The sequence below is a fragment of the Boeremia exigua genome (genome assembly GCF_020726555.1).
Source record: "Boeremia exigua strain MPI-SDFR-AT-0100 chromosome Unknown C7974scaffold_7, whole genome shotgun sequence".
NCBI lineage: Eukaryota > Fungi > Ascomycota > Dothideomycetes > Pleosporales > Didymellaceae > Boeremia > Boeremia exigua.
Window position 1 is genome coordinate 1,327,439 of NW_025763524.1, and position 13,924 is coordinate 1,341,362.

General features: G+C 57.1%; 7 protein-coding genes across 7 annotated transcripts; 3 read left to right on the plus strand and 4 right to left on the minus strand.

Moving 5' to 3' along the window:
* Nucleotides 1–80: 80 nt before the first annotated feature.
* Nucleotides 81–2,045, minus strand: C7974DRAFT_396355 (uncharacterized protein). Its single transcript, XM_046142068.1, has 4 exons — nt 1,599–2,045; nt 1,256–1,547; nt 951–1,205; nt 81–904 (listed from the first exon to the last, which is right to left on the minus strand). The coding sequence occupies exons 1-4, from the start codon at nt 1,817–1,819 to the stop codon at nt 440–442; spliced, it is 1,233 nt and encodes a 410-aa protein (XP_045996373.1). The 5' UTR covers nt 1,820–2,045; the 3' UTR covers nt 81–439.
* A 143-nt stretch (nt 2,046–2,188) lies between these two features.
* Nucleotides 2,189–4,745, plus strand: C7974DRAFT_203369 (uncharacterized protein). The gene is made up of 4 exons (XM_046136821.1): nt 2,189–2,762; nt 2,811–2,986; nt 3,035–3,133; nt 3,265–4,745. The coding sequence occupies exons 1-4, from the start codon at nt 2,616–2,618 to the stop codon at nt 4,721–4,723; spliced, it is 1,881 nt and encodes a 626-aa protein (XP_045996374.1). The 5' UTR covers nt 2,189–2,615; the 3' UTR covers nt 4,724–4,745.
* On the minus strand, nt 4,746–6,496 carry C7974DRAFT_203370 (uncharacterized protein). Its single transcript, XM_046136822.1, has one exon. It carries the CDS (start codon nt 6,183–6,185, stop codon nt 4,767–4,769), a length of 1,419 nt encoding a protein of 472 aa, XP_045996375.1. The 5' UTR covers nt 6,186–6,496; the 3' UTR covers nt 4,746–4,766.
* Nucleotide 6,497: 1 nt separating this feature from the next.
* On the plus strand, nt 6,498–8,623 carry C7974DRAFT_203397 (uncharacterized protein). The gene is made up of 2 exons (XM_046136823.1): nt 6,498–6,616; nt 6,663–8,623. The coding sequence occupies exons 1-2, from the start codon at nt 6,574–6,576 to the stop codon at nt 8,579–8,581; spliced, it is 1,962 nt and encodes a 653-aa protein (XP_045996376.1). The 5' UTR covers nt 6,498–6,573; the 3' UTR covers nt 8,582–8,623.
* C7974DRAFT_464009 (Isochorismatase-like protein) lies at nt 8,623–9,868 on the minus strand (the record flags this gene model as incomplete). The annotated part of the gene is made up of 1 exon (XM_046146255.1): nt 8,623–9,868. Exon 1 carries the CDS (start codon nt 9,514–9,516, stop codon nt 8,623–8,625), a length of 894 nt encoding a protein of 297 aa, XP_045996377.1. The 5' UTR covers nt 9,517–9,868.
* Nucleotide 9,869: 1 nt separating this feature from the next.
* C7974DRAFT_464010 (t-complex protein-like protein 1) lies at nt 9,870–11,754 on the minus strand. Its single transcript, XM_046146256.1, has 3 exons — nt 11,662–11,754; nt 11,239–11,609; nt 9,870–11,190 (listed from the first exon to the last, which is right to left on the minus strand). Exons 1-3 carry the CDS (start codon nt 11,718–11,720, stop codon nt 9,953–9,955), a joined length of 1,668 nt encoding a protein of 555 aa, XP_045996378.1. The 5' UTR covers nt 11,721–11,754; the 3' UTR covers nt 9,870–9,952.
* Nucleotides 11,755–12,464: 710 nt separating this feature from the next.
* C7974DRAFT_414096 (50S ribosomal subunit L30) lies at nt 12,465–13,593 on the plus strand (the record flags this gene model as incomplete). The annotated part of the gene is made up of 3 exons (XM_046143779.1): nt 12,465–12,504; nt 12,554–13,236; nt 13,294–13,593. The coding sequence occupies 3 exons, from the start codon at nt 12,465–12,467 to the stop codon at nt 13,591–13,593; spliced, it is 1,023 nt and encodes a 340-aa protein (XP_045996379.1).
* Between the last annotated feature and the right edge of the window lie 331 nt (nt 13,594–13,924).

Consider the following 13,924-nt stretch of genomic DNA (forward strand, 5'->3'; position numbering starts at 1 on the left):
TCGCTCAACAATCGCAGTGTCACTGAAGCTTGTATATGGGTCTGTGCACATAGTTGCACATCAAAGGGTGCAATAAGTAGTCGTGAGGTTTGTCATCAGCCAATGCGGCATGTAGATCAATGTTCATATATTTCATATCACTCAAAGCTTAATGCAGTTAAGACAAGCTTTCCATGTTTTCCACCATAACTCGGACGCCCGGCAGACTCCATAAACACTTTTCCAGATTGGTCATCTCGAACGAAGTCGGTAAAGCTAATGGCCTGAACATCTAGCAAAGATGATAGATATCGATAGACCAGAAACTCGGTAATCAAATCGCAGCGAATCAAACGCTGAGTCGTGTCATCTAAGTCATAACTCGTGTGTCGGGGTTGGTGAAGGAGTCCATCGAGCGCTGCTGACGGTGTCCGACGTGGCCATGAGCAACTGGAGGCACCTAAGCGGCAGTCGTGGTAGCCGCAGGGGCAGCCGCAGCTTCAGCCGCAGGGGCAGCTGCAGGGGTAGCTGCAGGAGTAGCCGCAGGAGCAGCCGCAGGAGTCTCGGTGGGCTTCTCGGTGGGCTTCTCGGTGGGCTTCTCGGTGGACTGGGTGGTGGTGGCAGAGGTAGCCTCGGTGGTGGCAGCGGCGCCCTCGGTGGTGGCGGCCTCGGCGGGGGCATCATCCTCCTTGCCGGGGGAGTCAATCGCGACCTTAACGGCGATCTCACGGCCCTCAATCTCCTTGCCGTTCATCTCGTTGCAAGCCTTCTGCTGGAGCTCCTCAGAGCCGAGGGTGACGAAACCGAAACCACGGCCCTTGCGAGGCTCACCGCGAGCCTGGAGCTTCTTGACCATGAAGCGGGGGATGGGGCGGAGGGCGATCTTGGCCTGGGTGGGGGAGTAGTCCTTGAAGATCTCGAGGAGCTGCAGATTGTTAGACGAGCTTCATGATGTAACTGAAGCAACGTACCCTGTCCTCCTTGAGGTCGTAAGGCAGGTTGGCGACCATAACCTTGGTCTTGGAAGGGACACCATCCTCGGGGGGACCGCGCTGCTTGCGCTCGCGGGGAGCGGCGGGCTGCTTGGCGGCAGAGTCCTTGTTGGTAAGCGCTTCGTTCGTGGTCTCGGTGAGGGGAGCGACTTGGCCGGGTACATTTGTGGGGGTGCTCTCGGCGGGAGCAGCGTCGGTGAGCTCGATCTGCTCGGCCTCGGCGCCGTCAGCGTTCTGCAGCCACGTTAGCATTAAGCCTCATGCATCTGAGTCATGAGTCTTACGGCGCGTCCGCCACGTCCAGTGCGGCCACCGCGGCCACGTCCGCGACCACGGCCACGGGTGGAGCCGCGGCGGCGCTGCTCGTTGCCGCTGGCGCCCTCAGCACCGCTGCCAGCGCCCTCGGCGTGGGCCTCGGGAGTGCGGGCGAGCTGAATCGAGACCTTGCGGTCGAGGATGGCCTTGCCGTTCAGCTCCGCAATGGCGCGCTCGGCCTCGGAGGGTGTCGACAGGGCAACGAAGGCGTAGCCAACGGGACGCGAGGTGCGCGGGTTGGTGGGGATGGTGGTGGACTCGCTGTGCAACGTGTTAGCTCTCGCTCCACAGCTCGCGCGCGGCGTCACTCACACAAGGTAGTCCTTGAAGAAGTCCTTCAACTCCCCCTCGGTGGTCGCGTACGCGAGGTTTCCAATGTAAAGTCGCCTTCCCTCGGCGGCGCTGGCACGCACAGCCTCGTCCTCGGCTGCGGTGGGCTGCTGGGCGCCGGTGCTCTCCGTGGTGGCGGGAGCGGCGTTGTCGAGGGTGGTGTTGGCCATCTGGGCGGTGACCTGTTCGACTGGGGCGGACATTTTGCTGAAGTTTGGGGTTGACGGACACGAACTGGATCGAAGCGTGTGGAAGTGGAGTAAACTTGGAGTCCTAGTAGACCGGTGAAGGTAACCGTGAACAGTAGTGGGATGAACCGCCTGGAGGGTGGAACTATTGACGAGGGGGGTGGGGTGGGAAGCTACGAGCCCGGAAGGTTGGTGAGAGGTGGGTTGATGGGTTGAAAGTGTCTCAGTTGTTGACTTGATGGGAGAACAGGAGCGGGAGCACAGCATCAAAATAAATCAAGCGATTCGACGGGTGCACCAGCACGCTAGACCGCATGGGGCAGGGCAGACGAGCTCTTGCAGCGAGAAAGCCACACACGCAGGCGCCCTGCGATCAGTGCTGGCAAGGGCTCCGCTGCGAGCCAGGCAGCGGCGAGAGCGGTGAGGCCAGGAGGGCAGCGCGCCCGGCAATTGGGCAGGTGGGCGCCGCCTTGCGCTCACCTCGACGCCCGCTGTCGACGCCCTGCGACGCAGGCACGCGACGCTGCTGGAATGCAAGGCGGTCCTTTAGCGAGCGGCGACGCCACGGCGACGGCGACCGACGGCCGGTTGACGCAATGGCTCGCCCGTCGAAGCTTCGAGAGATGCGGTGCTCGTCGCTCACAGATGGGGCCGCTGCCATGGAGACCCGCCCGTTTGACGTGTCCGCTAGCGCACCGCTTTTCACTCCACGGGCCCGGGGAAGCGCCACACAGACATCAATTTCTCCAGGCCGTTCCAGCCTAGTCTCACCGCAGCTTGCATTCTGAGTTTGGCGGCACCAGCACCGACCATGGGGGATTCGCAAAACCTCCGGCGAGCCCTGGTTCTCTATGGTTCCGAAACAGGCAACGCCCAGGATGTCGCCGAAGAGATGGGAAGGCTCGCTGAGCGCCTGCGCTTCGACACGGAAGTCGCAGAACTGAATGCAGTCAGCCTAGTATGTCAGGCGCGATAGCACGCAGAGCCAGTGGTTGATATCTTGCAGAAGCAATTGCTGCAGCACGACGTCGTTCTGGTCGCCATCTCCACCACCGGCCAGGGTGATCTGCCCCCGAACAGCCAGGCCTTTTGGAAGGCGCTGCGCAGTGTCCGACTACGGCCAGGATGTCTGCAGCGAATGAAGTTTGCGTCTTTCGGACTTGGAGATACTTCGTATCCAAAGTGAGTGTGCTCAGTTACGTGTTGCCATGGTGTTCTGACATCGGGAAGGTACAACTGGGCACATCGCAAGCTCTACAATCGCCTCGTCCAGCTGGGAGCACAGCCAATATGTGACCGTGGAGAGTCAGACGAACAGCATCCTGAAGGGTATGTCGCGGTTCTCCTCTTATCTCAGCACTGTTATACTTTATGCGATGAATCTGTACTGCTTGCCCAACTTCCGCTTCAATTCTTCCCCTTATAACCTGGACCATGACTTGTGTCTGATGCTTTGTCAGTATTGACGGCTCCTTCCTTCCATGGACAGCAACTCTACGCAGCAGTCTCCTCCAGGAGTATCCTCTGCCTGAGGAACTAGAGCCGATACCGGACGGTGTTTTGCTAGACCCAAAATGGGTGCTAGACTTCGACAGCGCTGCACCAGCAGATGCCCATGCTGCATCACAGACCAATGGTAAGGTAGAAGAGATCCCACCTCAGGACCTGCTCGACATTCCTGGCGGTCTCACAGCAAATATTTCGTCCAACGAAAGAGTAACACCAGAAACACATTGGCAGGACGTGCGTCACTTAAAACTGGACATCGAAGGCTCACATCCCTACCTTCCCGGAGATGTCTTGACAATATATCCCAAAAACTTTCCGTCGGATGTTGACCAGCTCCTTGCCGTTATGGACTGGACGCCTATCGCTGATAAGCGTATAAAGTTCACGCCTTCTTCCTCGTCTGTCTCCCCCACCGCCCGCCTTCCCGTACCCACCTTCTCGTCCACTAGTACTACGACCCTACGACAGCTTCTCACAAATCACCTTGATATCCTATCTATTCCACGACGGTCATTCTTCGCCAAGCTCGCTCACTACACGAGTGACGAGTTCCACCGAGATCGACTCTTAGAGTTCACGGATCCAGAGTACATCGATGAATTGTATGACTATACCACCCGTCCACGGCGTAGCATCCTCGAAGTACTGCAAGAATTTGAAAGTGTGAAGATCCCTTGGCAACGAGTATGCGACATCATTCCTGCTTTGCGCGGGCGGCAGTTCAGTATTGCAAGCGCAATGACTGAAACACCGGGCGCAGAAGGCAAAGACAAAAGCACAAGGGTCGAGTTGCTTATTGCGATCGTCAAGTACAAGACAGTGATAAAAAGGATCAGACAGGGTGTAGCCACGCGGTACATCGCCAGCTTCACGCCAGGCCAGCAGATCACTGTAACTCTCTCACGTGGTGGACTAGGTGCCACTCATGACGAATTAGACAGGCCAGTCGTCATGATCGGCCCTGGCACAGGTGTAGCACCCATGCGTGCCCTCACACAGCAGCGGATACAATGGCGCAATGCTAATGCCCGATATCACGAAGCCGCCGCAAAAGATGTATTATTCTTTGGCTGCCGAAATGCTGAATCAGATTACTTCTTCAAGGACGAATGGAGATCTCTTATGGACAGTGGTGCTCCGTTCGAAGTCTTCACTGCTTTTTCTCGAGATCAGCGGCAGAAGGTCTACGTCCAGGACATTGTACGCCGACAGAGCGCACTTGTATATGATATAATTGCAAACAAGAATGGAATAATATACATATGTGGCTCGTCGGGAAAGATGCCGCAAGCAGTGCGCGAAGCACTGATCGAAGGGTTCCAAGAGCACGCGCAGTCGACTAGGGAGGACGCAGAGGCGTATTTGGTGGCGCTTGAGAAAATCGGGAGATATAGACAAGAGACATGGTAGTTAGTTTCATGTCGTGGAACATTCAATAGAAGGATTCGGCAACCTACACCTGACTTGCCAATCTCAAATCCGTGACGAAAATCCAATCTGGTTCCGTATCTTCGTCGATAAGCAACGGCTCTGCCCCATAAACGTCAGTCGCATCACGAGCCACCGATATAAGCCGCAGACCGAGGACACTATACGTCTTCTGCAGAACTGGTAAGTTTTCAGGAAACCAGCCAAGTGTTGGATCCCAGTCCGTGATTTCAATGGCCTCCAAAGGGCGTTGTTCGGCTGCGAAAGCATAGGCGAGAATATCTAGGAGCCTTTCAAGATCTTGATGATGAGTTGGACTAGCCACAAACCTCAGGATCTTGATGGACGGCGGTAGATTGGCCATCAGCAACTTCAGCACAGATGTCTCGTGCCCATGATTGATCTGATGCCAGATGCACTTAAGCGGACCAATGTCCAGAGTGTGCAGGTTTGGAAAGGCTTTTCCTACGTCATGTGCTGCATCGTAGTCCAACTCTGGGTCGAACAGTAGCTGTGGCATACCGATCAAATCGCGCTCTTCCGTATCCCTTACGCGGATATACTCAAGCGACTCTCGCTGAACCGCAAGACACGCGGCAAGCGCTCCATCCTCCACACGCTGCTCGAGCACAAACTCATCTACGAGATCATTGGGCAAGTGCTCGTACGTGAACGACTTCAGCGCCTTGACTCCACGCAGCAACGGCAGCAGCAACTCCAAATCAATGTAGCTCTCCCTCAAACTCAGTGTCTCAAGCCCGGAACTGCGCTCAGCAAGCAACTTCTCAACCGGCCACACGCTCCACTGAAAGACACGAAACCCCTCCCGCCGCATCACCGTCACCTGCGTGACCTCCAGCGTCCTCAGCGTCGGGATCGTCAGCAGCGGCACCAGATTCTCAAGCCTCATCGGCCCATCCAGTCTCGCCGTCCTCAAGCGACTCTCACACAGCGGATTGAAAAACGGACTCAGGCTCTTGAACCAGTACTGGTGGTCGTCCCACAGCCAGCTCTCGCGCACCTGCACCTCCTCCAGGCTCGGCATGAACAGCACCAGCACCTCGAAGTACCAGTAGTCCTCATGCTTCCCGAAGTTAGAGAAGTGCTGCGCGAGATCAGTGCCGTGCGGGACGCATAGTTGGGCGAGGCGCATGACGATGTGCTGTTTTTCGAGCATGTCGATGGACGGGACGGTGCGGCGTTCTTGGTGCCATATTGCTGTTTTGGTGTGGACAGCGAGGTCAGGGGAGTGCGAGATTGTGCGTAGGAAGAGCTCGGAGTTTCGGCCGGGGAAGGTGTGGTAGAGCTGGGGGAGGGAGAGGCGGTGCAGGCGTCGAGAGGTTTTGGAGAGGGCGAGCAGGGCGGGGAGGGTGGTAATGTGCTCCAGGATAGCGACGAGGAGCTCCTCGGGGAGTGTGTCAAGAGTTGCTTTGGCGGACTCCATATTGTTGAATTCTAAGTCCAGATCGCGTCTTTTTGTTCAGCTTCTGGACTCTCTTGGATGGTAGGACTGGAGGGTGAGGTGCATGATTCCAGCCTTGGTCGAAAACGCGTGTCAGCCCCAGATCGATGCGTCTGTCGCAACGAACGCCAGTTACAACAAAACGCCTACGTGCACTATGTGGGTACAAGATTTGAGACCCAGATACGAAACGAGACGGTGTCTTGCAGTGAAAGCGGAGCGCGAATAAGCGCGCTACACATTAAGCGCGCGCCTGACTCATGGACTCAGCGCGGTTGCACGTCATCGTTTGACTCCCCACCAAATTCACAAGCTGTCGCCTGATTGTGCAACCTCTCGAACCCTTCCCACGAAGTAGATTCAGGTTAAAATGGCGCAGAAAAGTGAGGACTTGCTGCAGCGACCGCTGTATGGTATGTTTCAAGGCCAGATCAGCAGCATAAGTGCTAATAATTGCAGTGTTTGACCTGCCGAAAGAGCTGCTGGCAACTCTCGAATACAAAGACCAGTCCGGTCGGCCAGTCGCTACGCCAGCGCCCGAAGCACAAACACCCTCGAATGGATCAATAGAGAGACTGGAGGGGGAAGATGGTGGCGCAACGAAGGCGACATCCTGCAACCTCTGCACACTCAATTTCAGCTCTGTGGATGAGCAGCGCAAACACGTACGATCAGACCTGCATGGCTACAACTTGAAGCAGAAGATCAAGGGGCAAAATCCTGTGGGAGAAGTCGAGTTTGAAAAGCTTATTGGAGATCTGGACGAGAGCATATCGGGCTCCGAGTCATCCGAGTCGGACGAAGAGGAGGACGAGAACGGAAAGCCAAAGGACTCCACGCTGAGTGCGCTTTTGAAGAAGCAAGCCAAGATACAAGATCCTGAATTTGACGAGTTTGCGGCAAAGAAGAAGCAGCGAGGGCCTGGCAACGCGCCTTTGTTATGGTTCTCCTCACCCAAGCTAGCAGAGAACGTGTCTCTGGGGATATACCGCGCGATTCTCACCAATGCGGAACAGGAAGAGACATCACACATCGTCGAGACAATACGAAGCAAGCAGCTCGCTCCTGTGCAGCCACCCAAGATCAAATCTTCTGAAGGCGGCGTCCCGGTCCCTCAGACAGATATTGGGCCGCATTACTTCCTCGCCATGATCGGTGGTGGCCATTTTGCCGCTATGATTGTGGCGCTGGCACCGAAGACTGGCAAGAGCCACACTGGGGTTGACGAGCGGTCAGCTACGGTCATTGCGCACAAGACATTCCACCGGTACACAACGCGACGGAAGCAGGGTGGCTCGCAGTCGGCGAATGACAACGCAAAGGGTGCCGCGCATTCAGCAGGTTCATCGATACGAAGATACAACGAGAACGCGCTGATTCAGGAGGTCCGCGATCTGATGACAAGCTGGAAGTCGATGATCGATACTGCAGAGTTGGTCTTCGTACGTGCAACAGGTGCCACAAATCGACGGACTCTGTTCGGTCCATACGAGGGACAGGTTCTCCGTACGAACGACCCCAGGAACAGAGGCTTTCCGTTCAGCACACGACGTGCGACACAGAAGGAACTTATGCGTGCATTTGTTGAGCTTACACGGGTCAAGCAAAGCACCATCGACGAAGCAGCGCTTGCGGCACTCAACGCTCCGCAGCCTGAAGAGCAATCGAAAAAGCCAGTAGCGAAGCCCAAGCCTCAAAAGCCATCGAAGGAGGAAGAGACAGCCATGCTCCATTCATCACAGATTATTCCGCTAATCAGACGATCAAAAGTACCTGCGTTGTTGAACTACATCAAGACCAACGCCATTCCTCCCACATTCACGTTTTTGCCAGAAAACCACCACACACCGACACCCCTACACCTGGCTGCCTCGCTCAACTCGGCTCCCATCATCTCTGCGCTCCTCAACAAGGCCGGCGCAGACCCCACCGTCATGAATGACGACGCGAGGACACCTTTCACTCTCGCGGGCGACAGAACAACTCGCGACGCCTTCCGCGTGTCACGATCTGAGCTCGGCGAATCAGCCTGGGACTGGGAGAAGGCCGGTGTGCCTGCCGCACTGACGAAAGCAGAAGCAGACAAGCGCGAAGCACAAGACAAGTCTGAGAAAGCTGCTGAGTCCAAAGCAGAAACGGAGCGCAGAAAAGCAGAAACAGAGCGTGTGAGGAAGGAAAGTGAGGCAGCAGAGTCAGCACGTACTACGCAGCGCCTGGGCAAGGGGAAGACGCTTGGTGCGTTGCCAGTCAAGACAGCTGCTGAGATACGCGAAGAGCAAGCAAGAGGACTCACACCAGAAGCCCAAGCGCGACTCGAACGCGAAAGGCGAGCGCGCGCCGCAGAAGAGCGGATGAAGCGTTTCGCGCAGGGCTCTTAGTGCATCAATACTATAACCACCCCCATTACTTTGATATTACTCTACTTCCCCATCTTCTCCACCGCATCCGCGAACTTCTCACAGCTAGTACAAAATCCAAACGTATGTGCAGCATTGTACTCCCAGCACTCCTGCGCAAACCCCGGACTACTCGTCCCACACCCATCACTCAGCAACACACAATCATACCCCTTACTAAACGCATCCGTCAGCGTCCCGCCAACACACTGATCCGTATTGACACCCGCAAACAACAGCGTCGTAATCCCCTCGCTCTCCAACAACCCCTGCAACTCCGTCGTCGCCCCCCACAGCGCAGACATCCGGTTCTTGTGCACCCACACGTCCGGCCGCACCGCCCGCGCCCGCCCCGCCTCAAACACCTCCCCCAGCGGCCCATACAACCCCGCATTCCAACTCCCCCGCATCAGCGCCCGCCCCGCGTCCACCGTCTCCCCCCCGACTTCCACAGCGCCCATCTCGCGCCCCAGCCCCCCGCCCCTGCCCTCGCGCCCGTGCTTATCGAACCGCACCCCGTCCACCCCCTCCGCTCCCTCAGCGCGGAACCCAAACGCCCGCCCCACCCCCGCAGGCATATCCCGCACCTCGCCCTCCGTAAGCCCCCAGTTCACCCACACGACTCTAATCCCCGCGCGCCGCGCTGCGGGCACCGCGTGCTGCACTAGTTGGGCGCAGGCGGCGTGGCCGGGGCTCGGGGGCGGGTGGCCGAGGGCCGGGGAGAGGAAGAAGTTCTGCATGTCGATTATGAGGAGGGCGGTTGTTGTGGGGGAGAGGGTGAGGGGGGTGGTTGTTGTTTCGATTGTGAGGCGGGAGGGGGAGGCGCGGGTTAGGTCGAAGCCGGTTGTGGGGGAGTGGTGCCAGGGGGAGGAGGGGGGTCCGAGGGGGATTTTGCGGGGTGGTGCGGGTTCGGGCATGGTGAGATAGTGATGTGGTGGTGGTGGTGGTGGTGGTGGTGAGGTGGGGTGTCGAGGTTTCGATGGACCAGATAATGTGTCTGCTGGCTACAGAATTCAATGATTAATATTCGAGCCTCAGTTGCAAGTTAAGATAACTTATATCTTGTCGACATGCTTGAACCGGATAAGGAAAGTCGTTTCCGCCGCGGGGTAGACATGCCTATCTCCGGATCTACGTAGATATGGTGACTGTCCTATCATTCATTCGCGCAGCGTTGATCTATCAGAGCTCTGACATAGTGGTGTTTATGATCTAGATAACCGTTAATCGTAATCGAGAATCCCTGATTATTAACATCACATAGAGAACAAACCGGGCTGTGCGTGACAAATGATGCGGGTATGAACATCGGTTCATTTCATGTCATTATACACTTTTCTAGGCTGCTCGTGTCTAATCATCGTTGTCCCAGTTGCCCTGCTGCGCCTTGCCGGGCATCTTCGGTCCACCAGCTTGCCTGGCGACAATGATCTGGTCGACGCTCAGCACTGTCCTGGCAGCCTCGGTGGCCAGCTTGATAGCCCAGCTCTTGCTGACCCAGAGATCTAGAATACCCTCCTCCTTGGCGTCGAGAATGCCGGTGTTATCGTCGTTCTCGATGTCGACACCGACTGTCCACTCATCGTCCTTGCGGCCCTTCTGTGCGGCGTGTGCAACGTACAGGCGTGCGAGAACCTCAGTGGCGTCGATTCCTGCTGATTCGGCGAGGGTGCGGGGAATGACCTCGAAGGCTTCGGCGAACTTGCGGATCGAGTACTGTGCGAGGCCGGGTGTCTTGTCGGCGATGGTCTTAATGCGCTCGATGAGCTGCATCTCTGTGGCTCCAGCTCCGGGTACAAGGCGTGCGTCGCGAGTGATGGCCTTGACTACGTTGACGCCGTCGTCGATGGCGCGCTCAACATCGTCGAGGTGGTTCTGAGTAGCGCCGCGCAGGACGAGGGTCGCTGTCCGTGTCTGCTCGTTCTCTTGTCTGAAGACGGTGACGCGGTCACCGCCAATCTCGAGGGTCTCGACTACATCAATAGTGCCCATCTCGTCAGGCATAGGTGCTCCCAGGCGCGCCAGAGGTGTGGCGCCAACGACGCGGCATAACCGTCGGAGCTCGAATTTGGAGAGGATCTTGATGGTGAGCATGTTGTAGCGGTTGAGGTAGTGCTGGGCGAGCTCGCCAATGGTGGATCCGGCAACAACGACACGGATGCCGGAGTCGTGGAGCTCCTTGATGGCCTGCTCGACCTGCTGCTCTTCGCCCTTTGTGAAGTCCATCATCTCCTTTGCGTTGTGCAGCAGGACCGTGCCCTTGGTCTCGGTCTGCGAGATGTCGATGGGGCACGAGAACACGCCAACCTTGGCCTTGGTGGCCTTTGTGACATTGCCCTCTGGTGATCTCGCGAAGACCATACCCTTAACGACCTTGCTCTGCTCCAGCGCGCCTCCCATGATCTTGACCACACGGACGTTGTCGACGTTGAAGTTGACGGGGTTCTTGGGCAGCACGGCCAAGACAGCCTCTGCGACGATATCGGCGAGGAAGTCTTCGCTGCCGGACTGCTTCGCGGCGACGACGGTGCGAATAGCCTTGGCGAGCTCGGATTGCGACCGGATATCTTCGACCTTGTCGCATACCAGCTCTGTACTACTGTCAGCCTAGGTGTTACAGTCTTTCACACGTTACGTACCCTCCAGGACCTGCTGTGCCGCGTTCTGTGCCTTCTCGTAACCCAAGACAATGTCACTTGTCTTTAGACCCATGCGAATGAGCTCCTCAGCTTTCTTGAGCAGCTCGCCAGCAAGAACGATGACGAGGTTGGTCGCATCGCCCATCTCCGCCTCCTGCTGCTGGCTGGCCATGACCAGCAGCTTCGCTGCGGGGTGCACAACTTCGAGTTCCCTCAATATTGTGGCGGCGTCGGAGGTGAGGATCATCTTCTGGAGGTGGTTGATGACGATCTTGTTGCGGCCAAAGGGGCCCAGGGAGGTCTGCACAGTCTGCGCAATCGTTCTGCAGGCATCGATGTTGCGAATAACAGCGCCATCCTCAGCGTCGTAGCTGTGGGGTGTTAGCAGGACACAAATGTTATGGTGGGGTAGACGAGTCTCACTTCTGGTAGCCCTGCTTGAACAGCCCAGCGTTCGGGGCGTTGGGTATCGAGAGAGACATGTTGGCGGTATGTGAGGGGTATCTGGGGTTTGGTTGTGCCTGGGAGCTCAGCGCGGGACGCGTCTGGTAAATTTACAGATGGCTTGGCGTCGGCGAAAGCAAGCGCCGCGGGGAGCACGACCGGCGGCGATGTAAAGACTATGCACGAGGAAACGATGGCCATGGACTACTTGAGTGTGACCAGATATCTACAGACAGTGCTTTCCATCCAGAAATGGTCTTTACCACCGTCTTGCAGGCGTTGCTAGCGAAGATCCTGTACACCTCTGTATGCAGGGTTCAGAAGCACTTTTGAACATCCTCAAAGTCGATAACAATGCGCCGTCGCAGCACATTGGCTGAAGCCCATATAAGAACATGAACGCAATCACAAGTACAGAAGCACAGCACCTGAATCTGCGCATTTGTAGACTCCAAAGTACCGTGGTCACGACAAAGAATGTGAGCAAAATCTATCTAGCTGTACGCCTTGGAACAATTTGAAGGTACTGCTAGCGAAAAAGACTGCTCGATCCCTCTAGGCCTCATTTAATGACCAGCGTCTGGTAGAAGAGAAAGCGACACGCTGGGGATAAGGAGGGCCATATAGAAGTAAAGAGCAGGCGCATCGTTTTCCGAGTTTTAAATGCACTCGCCTCGGATTACATAAGGGCGCTAGGCCGCGCGACTCCCGCTCCCCGACTTTTTCGAGATGGGCTCGAAGCAGACGTAGGACGATTATCGCGAGCAGGCCCGCACGCGAAGATGAATCCGCACCAGACACGGCGCGTGGCTGCGAGAGCAGGTGAGACGCCTCAGCGCACCGAAAAGAGACCCATTGCTGATGGACCCAGGCCAGGCGGTATGCCGCTCGTGTAGAACCTCCACCTCGCGCGCCTACGCAACTGCAGCCGCGGCCGCTGCCCCCGAGGAGCCCGTCGCCCAGCACATCCCCCCCGTGGCCCAGTCGTCGCCCTCGCCCTCCTACGCCGTCAATGCGGGCGTCTTGCTCTCCCGCCCCCCGCAGATCACCCGCGACCTGCACCCGTTCGAGGAGGCCTTCTTCCTGTACCAGAAGCGCCTCAACGAGCGCACCGCGCTGCCCTTCACACGCTACTTCTACATCAAACCGAAAACACCGGCAGACCGCGAGTGGAAGCGGAAGATCGCGCAGCGCCTGACGCCCGCGCGCGACATCGGGCGGTACAAGGGCTACGGCGAGGAGGCGTGGAACGACGAGGTGCTCGTCGGCGCCAAGGAGAGCCAGACGCAATGGCAGGTGGACCGATTGCTGGAGGACGCCGAGACCACGGGAGCCGAGGACCAGTCCGCGGTTGTAGCCGCCGCAGCAGAGGCCGCCAAAGACGAGCGCGAGACGATCGAGCAGCTGCCGAGCAGAATCACCGCCGCGGACCACGCAAACGACACCAAGAGCCTGGCGCGTGCGCTGCAGCGGACGCTGTATCTGCTGGTCAAGAACAAGGAGGGCCGGTGGGAGTTCCCGCAGGACAGGCTGGCCGATGAGAACTTGCACGGGGTACGTTGGCTCGTGATGCCTTCATGAAGCGCGGGCATAAGATGCTGACTAGAACAGGCTGCGCACCGCATCATCACCTCAGCGGGCGGCATCAACATGAACACCTGGCTCGTGGGCCACGTGCCCATTGGCCACTACCAGCGCAAATACGCGAGCCCCAAGCAGTTGGAGTCTGGGCTGCAGGAGCAAGGCTCCAAGACCTTTTTCTTGAAGGCGCGCATCATGGCCGGCCAGGCCAATCTTGCGGAGAACAAGCTCGGGTTGCAGGACTTCAAGTGGCTGCACAAGGATGAACTAAAGACGGCGGTTGAGGGTGACTACTGGCGCCAGATCAAGAACATGCTCGCTGAGCGGTAACGCAACTACTTACACTGGGGTGTGTAGAGTACGCATGTGAGAATCTTCATGTAGAATCATTGTACAGTAAACGAACGACCCAAAGCATTGTGGGAGCACGTCACATGTCAACAAAGTCACAGCGTTGAATGAATTGGCTGGTTTTCGAAGTAATGCTCCTATTGTGCAGCTTTGTAATCTGGTGCTGTAGTTGAGTCCGCGACGCTGACCTTGACCTCTGGGTATCGCTATAATGCTTAATGGCTATCTATGCTGTTATTCAAATTCGTTTCCAAGCTTGTCCGAGTCTGAACCTTCATCGCGCGATCCGCGCTTGCTCTTGCTCGAGGAG

Bases quoted from the DNA above. Each gene is read 5' to 3' on its own strand.
- C7974DRAFT_396355 (XM_046142068.1), bottom strand. From the start codon at position 1,819: ATGTCCGCCCCAGTCGAACAGGTCACCGCCCAGATGGCCAACACCACC. The intron at 1,548-1,598 runs GTGAGTGACGCC...CACGTTGCACAG, and splicing joins TTCTTCAAGGACTACCTTGT to CGAGTCCACCACCATCCCCA. The intron at 905-950 runs GTACGTTGCTTC...AACAATCTGCAG, and splicing joins ACGACCTCAAGGAGGACAGG to CTCCTCGAGATCTTCAAGGA.
- C7974DRAFT_203369 (XM_046136821.1), top strand. From the start codon at position 2,616: ATGGGGGATTCGCAAAACCTCCGGCGAGCCCTGGTTCTCTATGGTTCC. The intron at 2,763-2,810 runs GTATGTCAGGCG...GATATCTTGCAG, and splicing joins AACTGAATGCAGTCAGCCTA to AAGCAATTGCTGCAGCACGA. The intron at 2,987-3,034 runs GTGAGTGTGCTC...GACATCGGGAAG, and splicing joins GGAGATACTTCGTATCCAAA to GTACAACTGGGCACATCGCA.
- C7974DRAFT_203370 (XM_046136822.1), bottom strand. From the start codon at position 6,185: ATGGAGTCCGCCAAAGCAACTCTTGACACACTCCCCGAGGAGCTCCTC.
- C7974DRAFT_203397 (XM_046136823.1), top strand. From the start codon at position 6,574: ATGGCGCAGAAAAGTGAGGACTTGCTGCAGCGACCGCTGTATG. The intron at 6,617-6,662 runs GTATGTTTCAAG...TAATAATTGCAG, and splicing joins GCTGCAGCGACCGCTGTATG to TGTTTGACCTGCCGAAAGAG.
- C7974DRAFT_464010 (XM_046146256.1), bottom strand. From the start codon at position 11,720: ATGTCTCTCTCGATACCCAACGCCCCGAACGCTGGGCTGTTCAAGCAG. The intron at 11,610-11,661 runs GTGAGACTCGTC...AACACCCCACAG, and splicing joins TTCAAGCAGGGCTACCAGAA to CTACGACGCTGAGGATGGCG. The intron at 11,191-11,238 runs GTACGTAACGTG...ACAGTAGTACAG, and splicing joins GGCACAGCAGGTCCTGGAGG to AGCTGGTATGCGACAAGGTC.